We start from the raw sequence: 19,606 nt of genomic DNA, 5'->3' as shown, positions 1-19,606 counted from the left end.
TAAATCGGAAATGATACAATCACCGGCCACTGGTCCCGCGGTGTGTCCAGAGAGAAAAAGGCAAGTCCCAATGACTCGGCGGTTTGCAGGGGTTAAATATAGGTCCCATCCCCTCTCTCACGCAAAACATAAACGGGGATTTAACACGTGGGACATCAATCACTTCCGCACTTAAATAGCCCGAAGAAGGGTACAGCGAGTATCTGACAATTTGTGTGTTACAGCTTGCTTTTATGTTTGAGATCAAACACAGACATCCATTGTTTTCCTACAGCAATTAACTTGATGTCCCACTCCGCAAATGAAATATTCCTCTAGTCCTCTTCTGGTGGGTCTGCTGAAATGCAAACTAGTACAAATTTGATATGATATCATCTTAAACAGTCAGGTGATTCAGTCAAATTCCCACTGGACTTTAGGGTCCGGCATTAAAGTTCTTGGTTGATGATACAAGCAAGGTCTATGTCAGAGTTCGGACGTTTTGCTCTAAATAAAAATAATACTCCCTCCTTTCTTAGAAAAAAGATATGTCATCCAGTCCGAACCTACTAGTTTCATTTATGAACATCTAAACATGGATAGGGTGTTGGCCTTCTTTGACAACAACTGTCCTACTTTTCACGAATGGTTAAATTTTTGGTTCCGAGATGAATACAAAGGGAAGTGTATTCTAGGTTGGTCTGACTTTTGTGGTCTTATTATTTGGCAAATTTGGAAGGCTAGATGTGAGTCTAGTTTTCAGAAAAATACAATGCTAGATGTGCAAATACAATGCATGTAGCTCATCATCCCATGGCCACTGATCAGCTATACCTTGGCCGCATATGTATTTCTCTTCCACATTTTTGACAACTCATGAACTTCCATATTCAGGAGTAAAAACTTTTCAGCGGTTTATCTTTTGAACTTAGTTTTCCATCTCCTTTTGGAAACAAGGAAATTTCGTGGGTGTCACAAAAGTCATTTCCGAATTGAATACAGTGCAGCATTTACCCTCTATATTAACAGCAGAATACTTGGAGGTAATTTAGTGCTAGTAGCTAACAGCAGAGCAAGAAAAGAAGAAGAAAATGAAGCTCTTAAATTCTTCTTCTTCTACCTCGGCACATTCTTCTTCTACATTGATTTTCATTCTAATTACATGTCTGTTTGGTGGTTCTGAAAGCAGAGCATTTTCAAATTCCTTTTCAGTTTCTCCTATCTACAGTCCTTATTCATGGCTGCCAACAATTCCCAAGCGCATCACAGCACCATTACCAACTGTAAGTGGTACTGTACTTCTTTAAACTGTTACCTTTTTTCTAATTGATCTGGAGAATTGGTAATTTTACATTCATGTCTGCAGGTCAAGCCAAAGGAGGAAGATGGGCTAATTGCGAAGAAATTTAGCAAAATAGAGAAGGTAGAACATGATCTAGCAAAAGCTCGCGGTTCGATTAGAGAAGCAATTTTAAATGGCGAGAACCAGACTAGATCAACACCCCTTCATGAAGATGCAAATGATTATGTTCCCCAAGGCAACATTTATAACAACGCTCAAGCATTTCAAAGGTATACTTGTAACTAGTTACATCAATAAACTTGCATTTCACTTTCATTCGGCGCCGTGATAGATTTGGTTGCAAATTAAATTACAGGAGTTACTTAGAAATGGAGAAGACATTCAAGATCTTCGTGTACAACGAAGGCGAACCACCTCTATTTCATGACGGTCCGTGCAAAAATAAATACTCAACAGAAGGAAGGTTTATTCATCAAATGGAGCAAGAAACAAGGTTTCGTACCTGCAATCCAGATGAAGCTCATGTCTATTTCCTTCCATTCACTGTTGTAAAAATGGTTTCATACTTGTACATTCCTGAAACAAGGGATAGGCGAGGCATTAAACGGGCTGCGCTTGACTATGTTAACATTCTTGCACAAAAATATCCTTACTGGAATAGAAGTCTTGGAGCTGACCATTTCATGCTCTCATGCCATGATTGGGTAAGCAGCAAAGTCCTTCTCATTACCTTTCTAAACTCATTTTGATCGATTGTTTTGGGATGGCACTAACATGTTCTCTTTCAGGGACCGGAGATATCATTTCACATTCCGAATCTACACAACAACTCCATAAGGGTGTTATGCAATGCAAATACCTCAGAAGGATTTAACCCTTCAAGGGATGTATCATTTCCTGAAATCTATCTTAGATCAGATAATGTTACAAGCTTCATCGGTGGTCCACCGCCTTCTAAGCGTAAACTACTAGCATTCTACGCTGGTGAGATTCATGGTTACGTTCGTTCAGTATTCGTAAACTACTGGAAAGACAAAGGTGACGAAGATATCAAAGTTTATACTTCTCTCCCAAAAAAATTATCCTACCTTGGCATGATGAAGAAGAGCAAATACTGCATTTGTCCAAGTGGTTATGAAGTTGCAAGCCCTAGAGTCGTCGAAGCTATTTACGCAGAATGTGTTCCTGTTCTCATTTCAGACCACTACGTTCCACCATTTAGCGATGTTCTAAACTGGGACGCATTTTCAATTCAAGTTTCGCTCAGTGAAATCCCAAATTTAAAGAAAATCTTAACGACAATACCAGAAGATAGATATATAAAGCTGCAGAGAAGCGTAAAACAAGTTCAAAGACATTTCATTACAAACAATGGCGCACCTAAACGGTACGATGTATTCCATATGACCTTGCATTCTATTTGGCTCCGCAGGCTAAATATCCGAGTTCATGATTAGCTCAATTGTATAAACACCTAAAAATGTTCAATTAAATTGCCGGTGAGCATCTGACAACTCGTTATTATAGCTTACTTTTGTGTTTGAGATCAAATGCAGACATCCATTGTTTCCCTACAGCAATCAACTCACCGTTTTCTTTGTTTTTAATCACCACCATGTTTGAAGATAGATTTCCTTTATGTCCCAATACTTTAGCCTCAATCTCTACTTCCTCCTGTTCATTCCAGTTTCAAAAACAACAACCTTAGAAATAAAAGAAAATTGCCAACTAAAATGGGATCAATGAAACTTGACTTAGTCAACTGTATTTGACCACAAAAGATTCTTACATTAATCTTTGCCGGTGAGAAGTAGGATATGCTGAAATCAACGGAGACGTTGATGTTACCAACAACAGTGACAATAGCAGAAGCGCCAACGATGTCAATTAGAGTTGCAATCGCTCCTACATGCCAATTTCCATCTCTATCCTATCACCAAAATCACAGAAAAAACTATAATCAATTCAAAAAAAAATTTGTTCAAAGAAGAAGATATCAATTCAATCCAAAACAACAACAAAAAAACAAAAACAAAAAAGAAGAGAAAAAAAATGTGAAATTGAGATTGTGATTTACAGATAAGTTTTTGGGTACTAAGAAATTGCATCGAATTAAGCCTTTCTGGACATGAACAGAGTAGAGACTTTGAAGAGCTTGAGTTTCAATTTCACGACCTTGGCGACCTTGAGCTAGACTTTGTATCCAATCCTTTGCCATTTTGATCGACTCATTCTCATCTTTCTTCATCTTGTATTTTCCTCTTTATCTCTGTTTCTCAGTCGATTTTGTTTCCATTTAGTATATTATATATGATACATCCCACTAAAGAAAAGATTAATGTAATATTTCCTTCCAATTGCTGGGAACCAAATTTGATGTCCCAGTCCGGCTTCGAAAATGGAATATTCCTGTTGTTCTCTTTTAGTGGGTCTGCTCAAATGCAAACGGCACTGGTAAAAATAATATTTTATTCTGGTCGGAAAATTTAGATTCAGGTCATACGGAAGCAACCAAAAAGGACTAGGTATCGTGAATAAAATGTGACATAAAATCTTTGATAAACTTGTGACCCTGTGAGCCATATGGCATTCACAACGTATCTGACTTGAATGGCTGATCGAAAAGAATTTGTTTATTCTTTTTTGTTTTTGTTTTGGTGAGTTTGAAAAAGAAATTGTTGACTACAGTCAAAGGATAGTCGGGGTGCAAAGGCCAATCGCCCGCATTCGCAAGTATAGTCGGAAAATGGGTCATTTGTCCAAATATTTTTAAAACATGATTCAAATGGACGAATAAAAATTATTATGGGTGAAATGGATACCAAAAAATAGCAAGGATGAAACTGGATTCATCCTGACTTAAACTTAAAAAATAACAAGGATGAAACTGGATGCATCCTGATATAAATTAAAAATAAGAAAAAGTATTTAAAAAATGATAGGATGAAACTGTTTACATCCTGGCTATTTTTACATTTTTGTCCATTTAAACAGTATCAAAATCTAAATGTCCTATTCACCCAGAAATTATTGATTTTGGTCTTTTTAACCAATTTTGTGAAGTATAATCTGGTATAGATAACTGAAATCCATACCAGATATGGGAATACAATATTCTCTCATGAAATCATAACCAAGTTGAAGGAGCCAATCTCGACTATCTACTTGAAATGGAGTATCGCGAAAAAATAAAACTGAGCCATACAAATCTTAAATTAAGGCAATACCAGAAAATGGATACATAAAGATGCAGAGAAGCGATAAAACAAGTTCAAAGACATTTCATTGCAAACAACGATATAATGTATTCCATATGATCTTGCCTTCTATTTGGCCCCCCAGACTAAGTATCCGAGTCTATGATTAGATCGATCGTGTAAACACCTAAAATTGTTCAATGAAATCTCCCAACCTAAAACAAGTTGCATACCAAAATACAATCAAAAGAGTGTCGAACTTGACTTGGTCAACAGAGTCTTACACCAATCTTAGCCGTTGAGAAGTAGGATATGTTGAAATCAACAGAGACGTTGATGTTACCAACAACGGTGACAAAGGTGTCAATTAGGGTTGCAATTGCTCCTCCATGCCGATTTCCATCTCTATCATGTAACCAAAATCACAACAAAATTATATCAAAAAAAAAGGAGAAAAAAGAAGAAGGTGAAAGTGAGATGGTTATTTTATTTTATTTTGCAAGGCAAAGGTTATGATCTTTTATTGATAAGTATAAAAGAGTATTACAAAGAATAAAGTACCCCGATACCGTTTATATTCAGTTACACTTTTCCTTCTAGGATAATCTTCCAGTGGGTAATAAGTTGACTGAATTGTATAAATCTAAACCAATTTGAGGTTGAAACCTATGAGAAGATTGTGCTTTTGATCTCATCAATGGCTACTAATGCATCTCGTCCCCTTTTTCTTGCCATCACCCTTTGATTTCTTTCTTTCCAGATCACCAATATAATGGCAAAAATTATGAGTGGCCATATCTTTCTCCCTCTGTTTCTTCCTCTTCTTTGTTTCCATGCCAACAATTGTTGTTCCATATCTTTGCCTTGTACCCAATTCTTATTGTAGCCTTTTATGAAATAATTACATATTTCCGTTGCATAAAAACAATGTAAAAAGATATGTTCTGTAGACTCCTCTTCTGTGTTACAAAAGTTGTATCTAGTGTTAGAAATCGTACTTCCCCGTTTGTTTAGATTGTCAATAGTGGCAATTGCATTTTGAAGAACCATCCACATAAAAAGTTGTACCTTAGGAGGCACGAATTTTATCCAAATACTTTTATAAGAGACTTGAGATACCTGCAACATTTGTGCTGAATTTTCTTGAGAGCTCAGGGTTTCATAACAATCTTTGGTAGAGAATTTCACTCCAAATCTGCAGACAACTTCATATGGAATGTTGAATAATATTGGTGGTGATCCTATGTGCATAATCATATTCATGATATCTTGCATTTGCTCCATACTTGCATTCATGTTGAATTGGATGTCTCATCTTCCATTTTGTATCATGTTCTGAATGAATCCATTTTTGTGTGTGGCCTTTTTGTAAGCATCAGGGAATAAAGTCTTCAAATTGTGTGACCCCCTTCATATGTCATGCCAGAATCTAACTGAGGTTCCATTGTTTATTATAAGAGTTGAATTTTGTTCCACAATTTGTCTTGATTTTGGATTCCTTTCCAAAAACCTCTTCTATGAGGTGTATTCAGAGTTTTTGCCCACATATCCTCTTCTTCACCTTTTACTTTTTCTTTAATCACCTTCCTCCATAGTGCTTGTTTCTCCATTCTGAATCTCCAAGACCATTTCGCAAGCAATGATTTATTTGTTAGTCTAAGATTTCTAACTCCTCATCCACCGTTCTATTTCGATCTACTTACTCTGGACCAGGCGATCCAATTGATTTTCTTTTTCTCCGATGCAGATCCCCAAAGAAAGTTTCTCATAATTTGGGTGAGCTTCTTTTCTACACAAGCCGGTATAGGAATGATGGACATAAAATAAATAGGTAATGCAGCTAAAGTGCTTTTGATTAGTACCAATCTGCCAGCTTTGTTTAGGAATTTCCTCCTCAAAGGTGCAAGCTTTTTCTGGAATTTCTCTATGATAACATCCCAAATGGTTCTTGTATTACATGTAGCCCCCACTGGCATTCCTAGATACGTGAGAGGAAGCTTCTCAATTTTGCAACTTAGAATCTTTGCACAATCTTTAATTTTATTGTCATCTCTAATGCTCAACCATTGAGCTTTTCTGCAAATTGACGGGCAGTCCTGTGATGGCTTCATAAATGTGCAAGACTAACAATAAACTTTCTACTTCTTCTTCTCTTGCATCTATGAAGATCAATGTGTCATCAGCAAATTGTAGATGAGATATCATCTCCTGGTTGTTGATGTAAAAACCCTTGAACATATTTATTTCCATTGTCTTCTTCATTAATTTGGTAAAAATTTCAGCTAATAATATAAACAAAAAAGGAGACAAAAGATCTCCTTGTCTCAATCCTTTTTGTGAGATGGTTATTTACAGATGGTTATTTACATATAAGCTTTTAGGTACTATGAGATTGCATCGAATTAAGCCTCTGTGGGCATGAACAGAGTGGAGATGTTGAAGAGATTAATTTTCAATTCCACGACCTTGAGCTAAATTATGTGTCCAGACCTTTGACATCTTGATCCATCCATCCGAATTATCCCCATCTTTCTTCATCTTGTATCCTTCACTGGATCTCTATTTCTCATTCAACTGAGAATGTATTATTTATTTCCCTCTAAATGGTGGGACCCAAATTTAAATATGAATACTCCCGTGGTCCCCTTTCTTTCTCTCCCAGCCTCGGATCTACAGCACGGAGTCACATGGCATTAAGTAGTTATGTTTCAGACTTGAATGGCATGTTCGAGGTCATGGTAAAATAAAACCATGCGTGGTTGCATGCGTATAGGATAGCCAAAAGTACACGTAAAGTGCTACTTGTTGTGTGACATAAAAATGATAAAGAAGAACACAAAATTGGTTAAAAAGACTAAAACCAACAATTCCTGGATGAAACAGACTGGTAGGATTTGATATTATTTATCTGGACACTAATTAAAAAAATACTGTTTAAATATTCGGTTTGGTTATTTCACCCAGAATATTTTTTATGAATTAAATAGAACAGACCAATGTGTCCCTATCTTCTTCAAATGTTTGCTGGATTAGTAAAGGTTGGAGAAAAATAGAGTACTCTGCAATCTCAACAAAAAACAGAGTAATCTCCTTGGAGAAAAACAGAGTAATCTGCAAATCCACTAAAAATTACAGGAACAAACAACATAATACCATAAAACAGAGTATGTGGATATTCCATACAATAATTGGAAAAAAAAAACATAGTAATATACAATCTCAGCAAAAAATAGAGTAATCTCCTTCAACATGTACGTGAGTAAAAACAGCTCAAATTCACCATTGCAATCTCATCTCAAATCACCACATTGCATGCTTGTAAAACCCTTAATTTCACATCTTCTTAGCAACATCAGACCCCCCCCCCCCAGCTCAAATTTTCTCAACCAAACACTAATTCAAACCAAACCCAATAAACCCATGAACATTTTCTCCTCCACAACCGTCAGTAACCTCAAACATAAATATGAAATACAAACAAATTTAGTATAAGATGAAACCAGTTGCATCCTAGTTTAAAATGGGTGAAAAAAAATTCAACCCAATTTAGTATAGGATGAAACCAGTTGCATCCTAGTTTAAAATTGGCGAAACCAAATTCAACCCAATTTAGTATAGGATGAAACCAGTTTTATCCTTTGTTTACAATGAGTGATACCTAATTCAAAAATCATAGATTCATCCTACCTATAGATGAAACCGGTTTCATCCTAGTTTAAAATGGGTGAAAGCAAATTCAACCCAATTTAGTATAGGATGAAACCAGTTTCTCCATGTCTGTTCAACTCAATCTAGCACAGGATAAAACCAGTTTCATCTAATTAAGATGAACAAATTTGAAATCAATTGCAATCAAAACACAATTAAGGTTAAGAAATTTACCAATTTGAGCATAGTCTTCATTTCTTATCTTCTGAAATCGAATTAACATAAAACCCTAATTTGAGAAATTTAACAAATTACGCACACAGAAAACCCATTTTGATGGTGGTGTTACTAGTACCTATGATGGTGTTGTTGGATAAAGTTGATGATGTCGATGATGGTGTTGGTGTTGGTGATTGTGGAGGAGATAGAGATGGTAGAGGAATATGATGGTACTGGTTTGATATTGGAGACGGTGTAGAAAGAAGACGAAGACGATGGTACTTGTTGTTTGGTAATGGAGAAGATGAGGTGCAGAAGCTGATGGGAAACGAGAGCTTGTAATGACTTTTTTAGATCTGGTTTCTGTTTGAGGCGACGGAGAAGACGAGAAAAAGATATTAAGTAGCGTGATTTAAAGGGTAGTTCAGTCTCTTTCAAATGAAAAAGAGTACTGTCCATTTGACCCAGGTAAAATGTTTACCCGTCCATATGACCGTGAAAAAGTACTCTTTTGGCTAAATAGCCCATTTTCTGAAAGAAGAATGGCATTTGAGACTGAAAAATCGAAGAGCACAAACCTCAAAGGGTCTAATTTTTTACGGTTTCTCTCACTCCTTCTTCTCTAACAAAACCATCAAAAATAACTCTTCTCTGCTCAGATCTAGTCCATTTTTGGACTAGATCTGAGCAGATTTCTTCATTTTCCTTGCTTTCTAAGATAGTTAGTAGATTAGTTTAGTTTTTATTATGTTTTCTACTTATCTAAACCGTTTTGGTGGTTTTATCTACTCTTTTGAGGTTTATCTTCGCTTTAATGGCGGTGTTGGGTTATTGGCTTGGGTTCTAAGATCAATAGTGATACTCTCCAACGACGAAATCTCCATCTCTGTTGTCTCCGACGAGGAACTCTTCATCATCAACTTATCCGGCGACGAAATCTTCATCAGTGGTCTTTTTGACGACGGAAGCTTCATCACTATTTACAAGACATTTGAGCAAATCATTCCTACTTTGGGAGCATTTCTTTCTAAAGAAGAAAAACAAACTAAATGGTTGGAATTTAATTCCGAGAAAAACCATCCTTCTTCCGATTTAATCGGATCTTATTCACACTTGTATTTGTCTTACTCCGGTAATCCTTCTCTTTCTCTTGTCGGATTTTTAGGTATTGTACTTTTACCGTATGTTCTTGTTTCTTTGCATTCTCTTATTTTCGATCTTAAACTCATTGTAACCTTGAAATCCCATTAATGAAAAGGTTCCTTGTTTATAAAAAAAAAAAAAAAAAAAGACTAAAAAATCGAAGGATTCCGGTTGAAATAAAAATATATTCATAACTGAATTATTCAGAGGAAAGAAATGAAAGCAAAATAAAAAGGTGACTTTTACATAAATTATTATGACAGTATGTCTCCTAGTGTAATAATTTCAGAAGGCTTTGCAAAATCTATTCTGCTCTTAGGCGACAATGCTAGCTCTACTGACACTTCTTGCATACTTGGCCGAGTGCATGGGTCACTACGTAAGCATGAAAATCCAACTTTCACAAGGTACGTTATTTCTTTCTTAACAACTTCATCCGTTGGCGCTTCAATGCATTGATCCAAGATGTCTATCAACCTTATGTTTTGTCCAACATTACTCGAAGACGAAGATGAGAGGAGATTTTGAGAGAGTAATGTGATGATTTCAGATGGGTGCCTTCCCATCAGTACTTCCAGTATGATCACCCCACAGCTATAAACATCACATTTTTCGGTCACCTTCATTGTGTAGGCAAGCTCTGTAAAAACATTATGTAACAAAGAAATGGATGCAAATTTATTTAGTAACTTCATAAAAATGGTACCCAATAATTAATAGTGAACTATAAAAGTTGCAGTTTGATTGTATACCTGGAGCGACATATCCATAAGTTCCTGCAAGTGAAGTCCAATTTGATGAATCTGGCTTCAACATCCTCGCCGTGCCAAAATCAGAAACACGAGCATCATATTCAGCGTCTAACAAAATATTGCTGCTAGATATGTCCCTGTGAACTATTGCTGGAATGCAATCATGGTGCATGTAAGCAAATGCATTAGCTGCTCCCTTGATGAATCTTACCCTCTTTATCCAGTCGAACTCCATTGCTTGTTCCCCGTGGCTCAAAACATGTTTCAAACTTCCCTTTTCCAAGAACTCATAGACCAAAAATGAGATCCTCCTTTCAAGATTAGAACAAAAACCGAAAGTTTCACAATGTTTCGGTGCCGGATTTCTGTTAAAGCATGAATTTCACTTTCAAATGACCTGAGATCAAGTATCTCAGAATCTTCATCTGATGGGTGAAGCTTCTTTACAGCAACAACCTGACCAGTCTACAACTCTGCTTTGTACACGGTCCCATATCCTCCCGTTCCAATGCAGTATTTAGCATCAAAATCCTCAGTTGCTTCGATTATGTCTTCATACACAATCTTCCCATTATAGTTCCATACCGAAAATAAATTGCTTCCGATGTTGGTAACTCTAGCTTGATCTGTAGGCACCATATCTCTTGCAGATTTTTTTCGGAGGCGAAAGAAAATGGCAAAAAGTGTGATTAAGAGAAACAATGAACCAAATAAAGGAAGTAGGATTATCAGCAGACGTTTATGCTTGGCCTCTTTTCTTCCAACCGCAATTTACGAATTACATGGTTGCAAACCTCTGGAGATATTACCACACAAGCCTTCGTTGTGCTTCAATGCATCGAAGGGAGCATCCTGGAAGGCCTTGATGTTTGGAATAGGACCACTCAGCTCATTGTAAGAAACATCCACAGTAGTCAAGCTGAGCATTTGATCAAATGAAGAAGGAATTGAACCGGAAAGCTTGTTGTGGGACAAATTTAAGATTTCCAGTTTCTTTAGTTTACTGAGAGCTGACAGTATCTCTCCGGTTAGCTCATTTCGACTAAGATCCAGCATGATTTGTAATGAATCCAAGCTTCCAACTTGAAAAGGTATTCTTTCGTTAAAACTGTTTCTACTCAAATTCAAAGATAGTAAGCTTGAACAATCCCCAAGCTGTTTTGGTATCGGTCCGGTAAAGTTATTGGTGGATAAATCGAGATGTGGCAAGTTAATTAACATTCCAACTTGGGAAGACAACCCACCAGTAAGTTTGTTGTTTCTCACATCTAGTCTGATCAACGAAGACAAATTGAACAACTCATTCGGAATTTCCCCTACTAAATAATTTGATCTAAGATCGAGTTCACGTAAAATCTTCAACTTGCCAAGTTCAGAAGGTATTCTACCGGTGATTCCGTTCCCCGAGAGATATAAGGCTGTCAGATTTTGACAATTCCCCCAGTCTTTTGAGATTTCACCATACAACATAATTGTTAGTTACAACAAACCTATCTAGATATGGATACACGTGAAACGCCTCTGTTACATTATCAACCAGTCTATTGTTATCGAGCCCGAGATTTATCAGGCTAGTACAATTTCTAAGACTTCTTGGAATACGACCAGTGAAATGGTTATTACCTGCTACAAATTCTTCAAGTATTCCACTTTGACATACATTTTGAGGTAAAAAACCAGAAAACTCGTTCTCACTCAAAGACAATAGTTTCAACTGTGTTAGATTGTTGATCCCTATGGGTAATGAACCAGTTAATTGATTTCCAAAAAGAGATAAAATAGTTAAATTTCTCAAATCACCCACTGATGCAGGAATTGTACCAGTGAGTTTGTTCAGGGACATATATAAGGTTGTTAAAGACCTTAGCTTTCCAATATCTTGAGGGATGGGCCCGTGATAGACGCATTTATGTGTCTAATATAGCTCATTTGTATATATTTTTAGTGCTCGATATCGTACTTATTTGGTTATTTTATTTATTTGTACGTGTTTTTGGAAGAATAAGGCTTTGTGGCGAAATTGGCTAAAAATGCGGCATTTGGACCTCCGTTGATAACTACCAGAAGCACCCCAGAAGTATGTTGGAGACACCCAGCAATACCCCGGAGGAACCCCGAAAAAGAGCGGAAAACACCCCGGCTGATAAAGGCGCCCAACTTTTGGATTAGGGGCACCCCCTTCTTCACGTTTCAAAAAAACAAAATTGGCGGGAAAAATACATGCAAGAACTGGTGAAATTTCATTTCGATTTTTGATGGGCTTCTGAAGAGATTCAATCGCTGGAAATTGTTGGGTTAAGCCTGTTAAGGCTAAACAGGCCGAATACAAGTAATTTTAGCGATCAAGTTGGGCTGTTTTGGCCTGGAGAAGGATTCAAAGTCCTAACAGGACACGGTGTTCTGTTTTGAGTTTCAAAGATCGGTGAGAGATTTTTTGGGGATTTTCTACGCTGGACAACCATGTATTTAGTCGAGTTCAAGTCAGAGAAGATTTTGGGAGCAATAAAATAGCTAACAGACGCATACAAAGATCGACAGATGGAATTATTGTTCAAACTGCACGTGAAGAATAAGAGATTTATTCTCGAATTTGATCGAGTTTCTAGGGAATCAGAAGGCTATATATAGTTGGGTTTTTGTCATAGAAGGGTTAGAAAAGTTTAGAGAGAAATAGGAGAGAGTTCAGAGCCGAAACGAGGAAGATACCATTTATTGTTGCTGCTGCTGCTGCTGTTCAAGGACGAAGAACGAAGAACAGACGCTCCTGGAGCGTCGTTCTTCGATAGTACCTACAGCAGCATAACTGTGTCGTTATTTTGCTGCAGTTCAGAAGTATCGTTTACAGGCAGTCTTTTTCGAACATTGTAACAGTCACGCTGTAACATTTATATAGCGTTGCAAAAATTCTGTTAAACACCATATCATCAATAAAAACATCTATTTAGCCATGAATTTATCTTGTGAGTGTGTTTTTGGGATGAGGAGCTAAACCCAAACCCAGGGGTGACAGAGGAAGCCATTCTCACAATAATTATGTGGTAATCTCTATTTTATTAATTTATGCAATATTTTTATATGATTAATTGCATTGATAAAAATGATTTAAATGGTTTTTATTAATCAACTGTATTTTCCCTTGATAATGCATGCTTAGTTTTAGACTCTTGATGCATTATACTTGTGATTAACATTTGATATTTTGGAAAATCTGCTTTTGGCAATATTTAGAATCAACCCAGTTATTTAAATTGCATAGTAAAAAAAATATTAGATCACATAAGTATTGTTGAATGGTGGAATCTTAACCCCTATTTCTCAATAAAATTTTACGTCAGTTTGCTATTTTCCTAAATTTTATTTAAATCTAGAAATTTTGTTACCTTCACAAGTCTGAAAAGAACCCTTTTACCACTACAACTACAACCATTTTGAAAAACCATCAAATTTTTGGCACCGCCGACGCGGACCTGTGTTTAGTTAGCATATTTTTTTAGATTTATTTTTTTTATTTATTTGTTCTTCTTTACGTTTCCGATTTTTTGTCTTTTTCTTTGAGATTCTTGAAGCTAGAGCGAAAGAAATTTTTGCCAAAGTTTTTGGTGGACATTTAAAGACTTGGAGTAAAAGGCAAAGCAAAAGGAACAAAAGAAGAAGAATTTTATTTATTTTTTTGATAAAAAGAGAGAAAAAAAAAGAGAGACATTTTTATTTTTGTAATTTTTTTTAGACTTTCTTTTCTTTTGTATTTTTTTTATGGACTTTGGACATTAATTTTTGGACATTTTTATTTTTATTTTTAAACCCTACGGAAGGGTATCCTTAAATACAAACTGTGTGCAGGGAAGGACGACGATTACAATATCGTCTCGGCCCCTCGGGTTAGCACATGACATAGGAGTCGTGGCCCGAGTCGACTTCAGCGGTTCATCGCCCGTCTGGTACGGGAGGTAAGTCTAATCGAAACACTCGCGAATCCCCTGCAAGCGAGTTGCTGTATTCCTTAAGGTGATAATTGTTTGAGGACGAACCAGACTGTCTTTATTTTCCTAGTAAAGGGAAAGGCCTGGCCAAAACAAGATAAGGGTTCGGATTTCATCACCGTTCTCTTCTTTCCCGCCTTAGGAAAACAAAACCTAACGCGAACCCAAGCTTTAAAATCTGATTAGAAAGAGACCTATAGGTATCGAGCTTGTTAGGAAATTTTTTTGAAGGATATTGGTCACCTTTTAAGCAATTTCAAAGTTCATGATGACTTCTGGGAGTTGAAACAATCCGCCTTGTAACGCCGGTGAGGCCTTGGGTATTAAAGCTCCATTGAGCTTCCCTCGCCTCAGTTTCATCTCACATTAGCTCGGATTGATCCATAGGGGTTGCTCAAACTGTAACGAATTCCCCTTCGAAGGATTAGAAGCTGGTCTAGAAACAATCTAAGTGGAGCCATCATGCTTTTTGTTTGCTAGAAATCTTTAGGTTTGCTTTGGTGAAGTCGAGTCATCCTGCTGTGTGTTTGTTAGAACAACCTTCCTTGTTAGGTTTTTATTCTTTTTGATTTTTAGTGTATGCCCGATTTTGTTAATAGGGCTTGGAAAAGAGATACTCTAGGTCGATTGATTAGCGAAAAACCTAGTAGTTCTTCTGATATAAGCAGGGAGCTCGAAGATTCTTCTTTTGAGAGCCCTGTTTTTGGAAACTTCAGTTTTGAGAATTTATCTCTGAGTGACAAAAGTACCCCTAGTACTCCAGTTGTGCCAACGATGACAACTTTGAAAGATTACATGTTCCCAACTAGGACCAACCGAGCTTCATGCATTAAATTTCCAGCCACTACGTCTAATTTTGAGATAAAACCTAGTATTCTTCAGATGATCCCTATATTCTTAGGAAAAGATGATGAGAACCCTTATTTCCATATTAGGGACTTTGAGGAAATCTGTGGGACAATTAGAATAAAAAACCTTACTGATGAAGTCTTGAAACTTAAGATGTTTCCCTTTTCTTTGAGAGACAAAGCCAAGACCTGGATGAACAACCTACCATCTGAATCCATTAAAACATGGCAGGAACTTATTGCTGCTTTCTATATGAAGTTCTACCCTAAGCATAAAACTGCAGCTGTTAGGCAGAAAATTAGTGCTAGTGTGCAACAAGAGGGAGAGTCTCTTTATAGGTTTTTAGAGCGATTCAATGATCTCCTATCTCATTGTCCTCACCATGGATTTGATAATATGAAACTCGTACAGATTATTTATGATGGTTTAGACTATTCGACCAAAGCCATGGTTGAGTCTATGTGCGCTGGTGAGTTCACTAGTAAAAATGCTGATGATGCTTTTACCTTCTTAGGAGCTATCGCTGAAAAATACCAACAGTGGGAATCTTGTGTTGAAACCCCTAAAAGACTCTTGGTCAATAGAAGTAGCACGAATATGGTAGATACGAGTTTTGCGTCAGATGCTAAGTTTGATGCTTTGTCCAGAAGGTTAGAAGCTTTGGAATTGAATCAGTCTAAACATAGGTCTCTTGTTGAACCTGATGATAGGAATAGAGCCTCTAAAGTCTCTAGTTGTGGAATAGAACCCGATAATTCATTTTGGGAAGGTCAGGTTAGTGAAGAACAAGCCCATGCTGTCTATAACAACGCTAGGTTTGAGAACCGTCAGAAGTTTGACCCATACTCAGAAACCTACAACCCTGGTTGGAGAAACCATCCTAATTTCTCTTGGTCTAAGGGCCAGAGTCAAGGCCAGTCTAGCAATTCTCAGCCTCCCCTAGGTTTTGGTTTAAAGAATTCTTCAGGTCAAACCCAGTTTCAGAACACTTCTGAGAAAAAGATCTCTACCTTAGAGGAAGCTATCACTATGTTAGTAATTAACCATGACATGCTATCAAAGAACCACATGAGCTTTCAACAAGAAACTAGGCAGGAATTGAAGAATACTTCCCAGAGTCTTGCCAAGTTAGAACTTCAAGTAGGACAAATAGCTAAGTTTATAAGTGAGAGAGAAAATGGAAGGTTCCCTAGTCATACTGATCCTAACCCCAAAGGAGAGAAATCGTACAATCATGTGAATGCTGTCACAACCCTGAGGAGTGGAAAGAAAGTTCACAACAAGGTTTCCATGCTTGATAGTGAACATGCTGTAGTTCACCCTGCTGAGCCAGAAAATGAGGAGACTGATAGAGTCTCCAAAGAGACCAATAAGGGTCCTGATGAGCCCGACTTTGTTCCCAGAGCCCCGTTTCCCCAACTGCTAGTTCCGACTAAGAGGGAGTCCAACTTTAATGATATATTGGAGGTTTTTAAGTAGGTTAATATCAACCTTCCATTATTAGAAGCAATTAGGCAGATTCCCTCTTATGCCAAGTTCCTTAAGGACTTGTGTACGCGAAAGCGTAAGCTCAGTGTCCAGAAGAAAGCCTTCATAGATAGTCATGTGAGTTCTATTATTCAGAATACCACTACTCCTAAGTATAAAGACCCAGGGTCCCCTACCATTGCTTGTACAATAGGTAAACACCGTGTTGAGAAAGCGTTGCTTGACTTAGGACCCAGTGTGAACTTACTTCCGTACCATATGTACCTTAAGCTAGGACTTGGTGAGATGAAACCTACCCAGGTAACACTTCAGTTAGCTGATAGGTCCGTTAAAGTTCCTCGTGGTGTGATCGAGGATGTTCTCATAGAGGTTGACAAGCTTATTTATCCAGTGGATTTTATTATCTTAGATACCCAACCTGTCCCTAACCCAGAGAACCAAATACAAGTGATTTTAGGTCGCCCGTTTTTAGCCACGTCTAATGCGATCATAAATTGTCGAAATGGTATTATGAATCTATCCTTTGGTAATATGACTATTGAGTTGAATATTTTTAATGCCAATAAGATACATTCTGAGCTAGATGACACGTGCATTGAAGAGGTCAACATGATAGGAACCTTAGCTCCGAAGTCTGTACCAAACACCGAATCGGAAGATCCATTAGAGAGTTGTATAGCCCGTTTTAGCATGGATTTCGACGATGATAGCAACATCGAACAAGTAAATGCTCTGTTGGATTCGATTCCTATGTTAGATACCGATAGATGGAAATATAGGTTTGAACCATTACTAGCTACCGAATCTACCTTAAGCCCTTATTTCGAAGAGCCTAAAGATCCTCCTAAGTTGGACCCCAATTATGCATTTGTAGGCCCATCTGAGATTTTGCCTATAACTTCCGATTTGGATAGTGATCAGGAGAATAGGCCAGAGACCATGCTTTAAGAAAATAAGGAAGTTTTAGAGTGGACCATAGCAGGTATGAAGCAAGTAGAGGATGAACCACCTGATTATAACTTAGAGAAAGCAATTGACCTTTTTCAAGAACCCGATGGTCTAGAAATTAGGAACATTGTGACTAGTCTATGTAGAGGCACCGAAAATTCTAAGTTTGGGGGTACAGAACTAGAAGAATCTCTTGAGCATTTTAAGGACTGGGAAGATCCGGAAATCCAAGCAATAATTAAAGGTTTGTCTGAGAGTAGTGAAAACCCTAAGTTTGGGGGTAGTAATGATTCTTGTGATCGTCAAGTATCCCCATTGGAAGTACCTAACTTGGGACTCAAGCCTAGTGCATCTGAGGTATCGCTTGAGTCTATTCAGACTCCACAACCTGATCCGCCTGATACTGTTCAGGAGGAAATCCATATATTAGAAACCCGTTTTTCGGATGAATCTATTTTTCAATACACTCTTATGAAGCCCAACTGGAGGCTTTGGATAGATCCGGTTGTCTTGCAAGAAACCTTAGATGAGGATGTGCTCCTTCTGTTCATTTTTCTAAACCAGTGCAGTTGTCTCATATTGATGTTAGCTCTATTTGGTATTATGGACCCACAACTTTTTCGGCTATTGGTATATGACTTTGGAAGGTGAAGATCCTTTTTGAGGTATTTGATGTCTGGCTGAAGACTTTAAACTTAGCACTTCTTGGGAGGTAACCCAATCTCACTCAACACGGTAATATCTTTCCTCAACCCTTTTTGCTTCAAGTGGTAACAATTTCTCCTCGTTCATGTTGTTAATTTTATCATTAGAAACATTGAGGACAATGTTAGATTTAAGTTTGGGGGTATGGGAGAAACTTTTTAGTTGCACTTTTGAAACTTCTAGCGTCACATGGTATCCGATTAGCTAAGTTTACATATTGTTTCTCACCGAAAAGATACAAATTGGAATGCTAGAGATAACAACTTATTGAGACATTAGAGAAAAAGACATTGAGATCCTTGAAATTCAGGAGAGAACTTGTTCCTTTTAGAGGGTAACCGTGATGGACCTAACCATACATGACGGAAAGGCAAGTAGGTCAGGAAATGCCAGAAAGACAAAGCAACCTCACAATGTAGTCTTGGTTACTGGATTGTGACTCTCTCTCAGTAGAAACTTATCATCATCAACAAGCAGAGCGACATCAAAATCTATGAAGAAAGTGAAGACGTTTTAGGTTTAGAAGCAACAATAGAAGAGAATAATTCAAAAATCAAAGTTGAATTTATAAGAGCAAATGATATAAGTTGTTAGAATCCATGATACCAAGACATCACAAGTTGCGAAGATCCAAGTTTTGAAAGTCCTTCTCTCATGGCCATGTAAATTTTTGTAACAAAAAAAAAAACAAAAAAAAAATAAGAAAAAAAAATAAGAAAAAAATAAAATAAAATAAAAATAAAAATAAAACATCATTACGTCCTTTTTGTTCAATAAGGCCATAGGGAAGAAGAAATTTATAAGTCAAGCAATCGAAGAGAAGAGTTAATTGTCAAGGTTCTATGAGGTTCGAGAGTTTATCATCAACAGTTGAAGACCGAAGAAGGCGTTGTTTCTACTGGTCACTGTGAGAGAGTCGAAGAAAGATGCATTTTGGTTGCTTTGTTAGTCTGCTTTCAATCTGGTACAAGATCTTTCTAGCACTGGTTTAACTCATCACACGTAATTAGTCCAGCTGTATAGCAGATGTCCCTCTGATTTTTATCTCTCTCCTAATCTTATCCAGCTGTAAAGCAGCGGACGCATCTTACAATGTTTATCTAGCTGTTTAGCGGATATCTCTTTATCTAGCAGTCGTGTGGATGTGTCTCCCCTTTTCTTCAGTTAGCTTTAGAGCTGACACCTTTAATTTCTCTGGCATTCTAGTTACTTGGAGATAGGTTGGGAATATGTATGTACTTATAGCTCTTTGGATACTTGTGACCAATTAGGAGTAAAGGTTTTGTGGGTATATCTCTGGTAAGCCCTACCGAGACTATAACTCGGCCACTAGGGCCACCTAGGGGTTTAAAGGCTTATTGCATACGCTAAATGCAATCGACGATGCCTGCGACA

The 19,606-nt window shown here is 37.3% G+C and overlaps 4 protein-coding genes across 9 annotated transcripts; 1 reads left to right on the top strand and 3 right to left on the bottom strand.

Annotated features, from left to right (window-relative positions):
- Positions 1 to 925: 925 nt before the first annotated feature.
- LOC113303983 (probable glycosyltransferase At5g03795) lies at positions 926 to 2,770 on the top strand. Its single transcript, XM_026553073.1, has 4 exons — positions 926 to 1,262; positions 1,346 to 1,551; positions 1,638 to 1,986; positions 2,071 to 2,770. The coding sequence occupies exons 1-4, from the start codon at positions 1,071 to 1,073 to the stop codon at positions 2,737 to 2,739; spliced, it is 1,416 nt and encodes a 471-aa protein (XP_026408858.1). The 5' UTR covers positions 926 to 1,070; the 3' UTR covers positions 2,740 to 2,770.
- Positions 1,568 to 3,646, bottom strand: LOC113303984 (acyl-coenzyme A thioesterase 13-like). 6 transcript variants are annotated; one of them, XR_003337964.1, is made up of 5 exons: positions 3,360 to 3,644; positions 3,072 to 3,212; positions 2,872 to 2,956; positions 2,663 to 2,756; positions 1,568 to 1,858 (listed from the first exon to the last, which is right to left on the bottom strand). XR_003337964.1 is itself a non-coding variant. In XM_026553075.1 (4 exons), exons 1-4 carry the CDS (start codon positions 3,528 to 3,530, stop codon positions 1,809 to 1,811), a joined length of 447 nt encoding a protein of 148 aa, XP_026408860.1. In that variant the 5' UTR covers positions 3,531 to 3,646; the 3' UTR covers positions 1,568 to 1,808. The 6 variants fall into 6 exon arrangements, 2 of the variants coding, with proteins under 2 accessions (XP_026408860.1, XP_026408861.1); XR_003337961.1 differs by having other exon boundaries at positions 1,960 to 2,956; XR_003337962.1 differs by having other exon boundaries at positions 2,371 to 2,956.
- A 6,097-nt stretch (positions 3,647 to 9,743) lies between these two features.
- On the bottom strand, positions 9,744 to 10,668 carry LOC113306466 (MDIS1-interacting receptor like kinase 2-like). Its single transcript, XM_026555397.1, has 2 exons — positions 10,242 to 10,668; positions 9,744 to 10,129 (listed from the first exon to the last, which is right to left on the bottom strand). Exons 1-2 carry the CDS (start codon positions 10,474 to 10,476, stop codon positions 9,744 to 9,746), a joined length of 621 nt encoding a protein of 206 aa, XP_026411182.1. The 5' UTR covers positions 10,477 to 10,668.
- Positions 10,669 to 11,012: 344 nt separating this feature from the next.
- On the bottom strand, positions 11,013 to 11,711 carry LOC113306465 (MDIS1-interacting receptor like kinase 2-like). Its single transcript, XM_026555396.1, has one exon. The coding sequence runs from the start codon at positions 11,709 to 11,711 to the stop codon at positions 11,013 to 11,015; it is 699 nt and encodes a 232-aa protein (XP_026411181.1).
- Between the last annotated feature and the right edge of the window lie 7,895 nt (positions 11,712 to 19,606).

The sequence above is a fragment of the Papaver somniferum genome, chromosome 8 (assembly GCF_003573695.1).
Source record: "Papaver somniferum cultivar HN1 chromosome 8, ASM357369v1, whole genome shotgun sequence".
Classification (NCBI taxonomy): Eukaryota; Viridiplantae; Streptophyta; class Magnoliopsida; order Ranunculales; family Papaveraceae; genus Papaver; species Papaver somniferum.
This window is presented reverse-complemented; position numbering and strand designations above follow the sequence as displayed.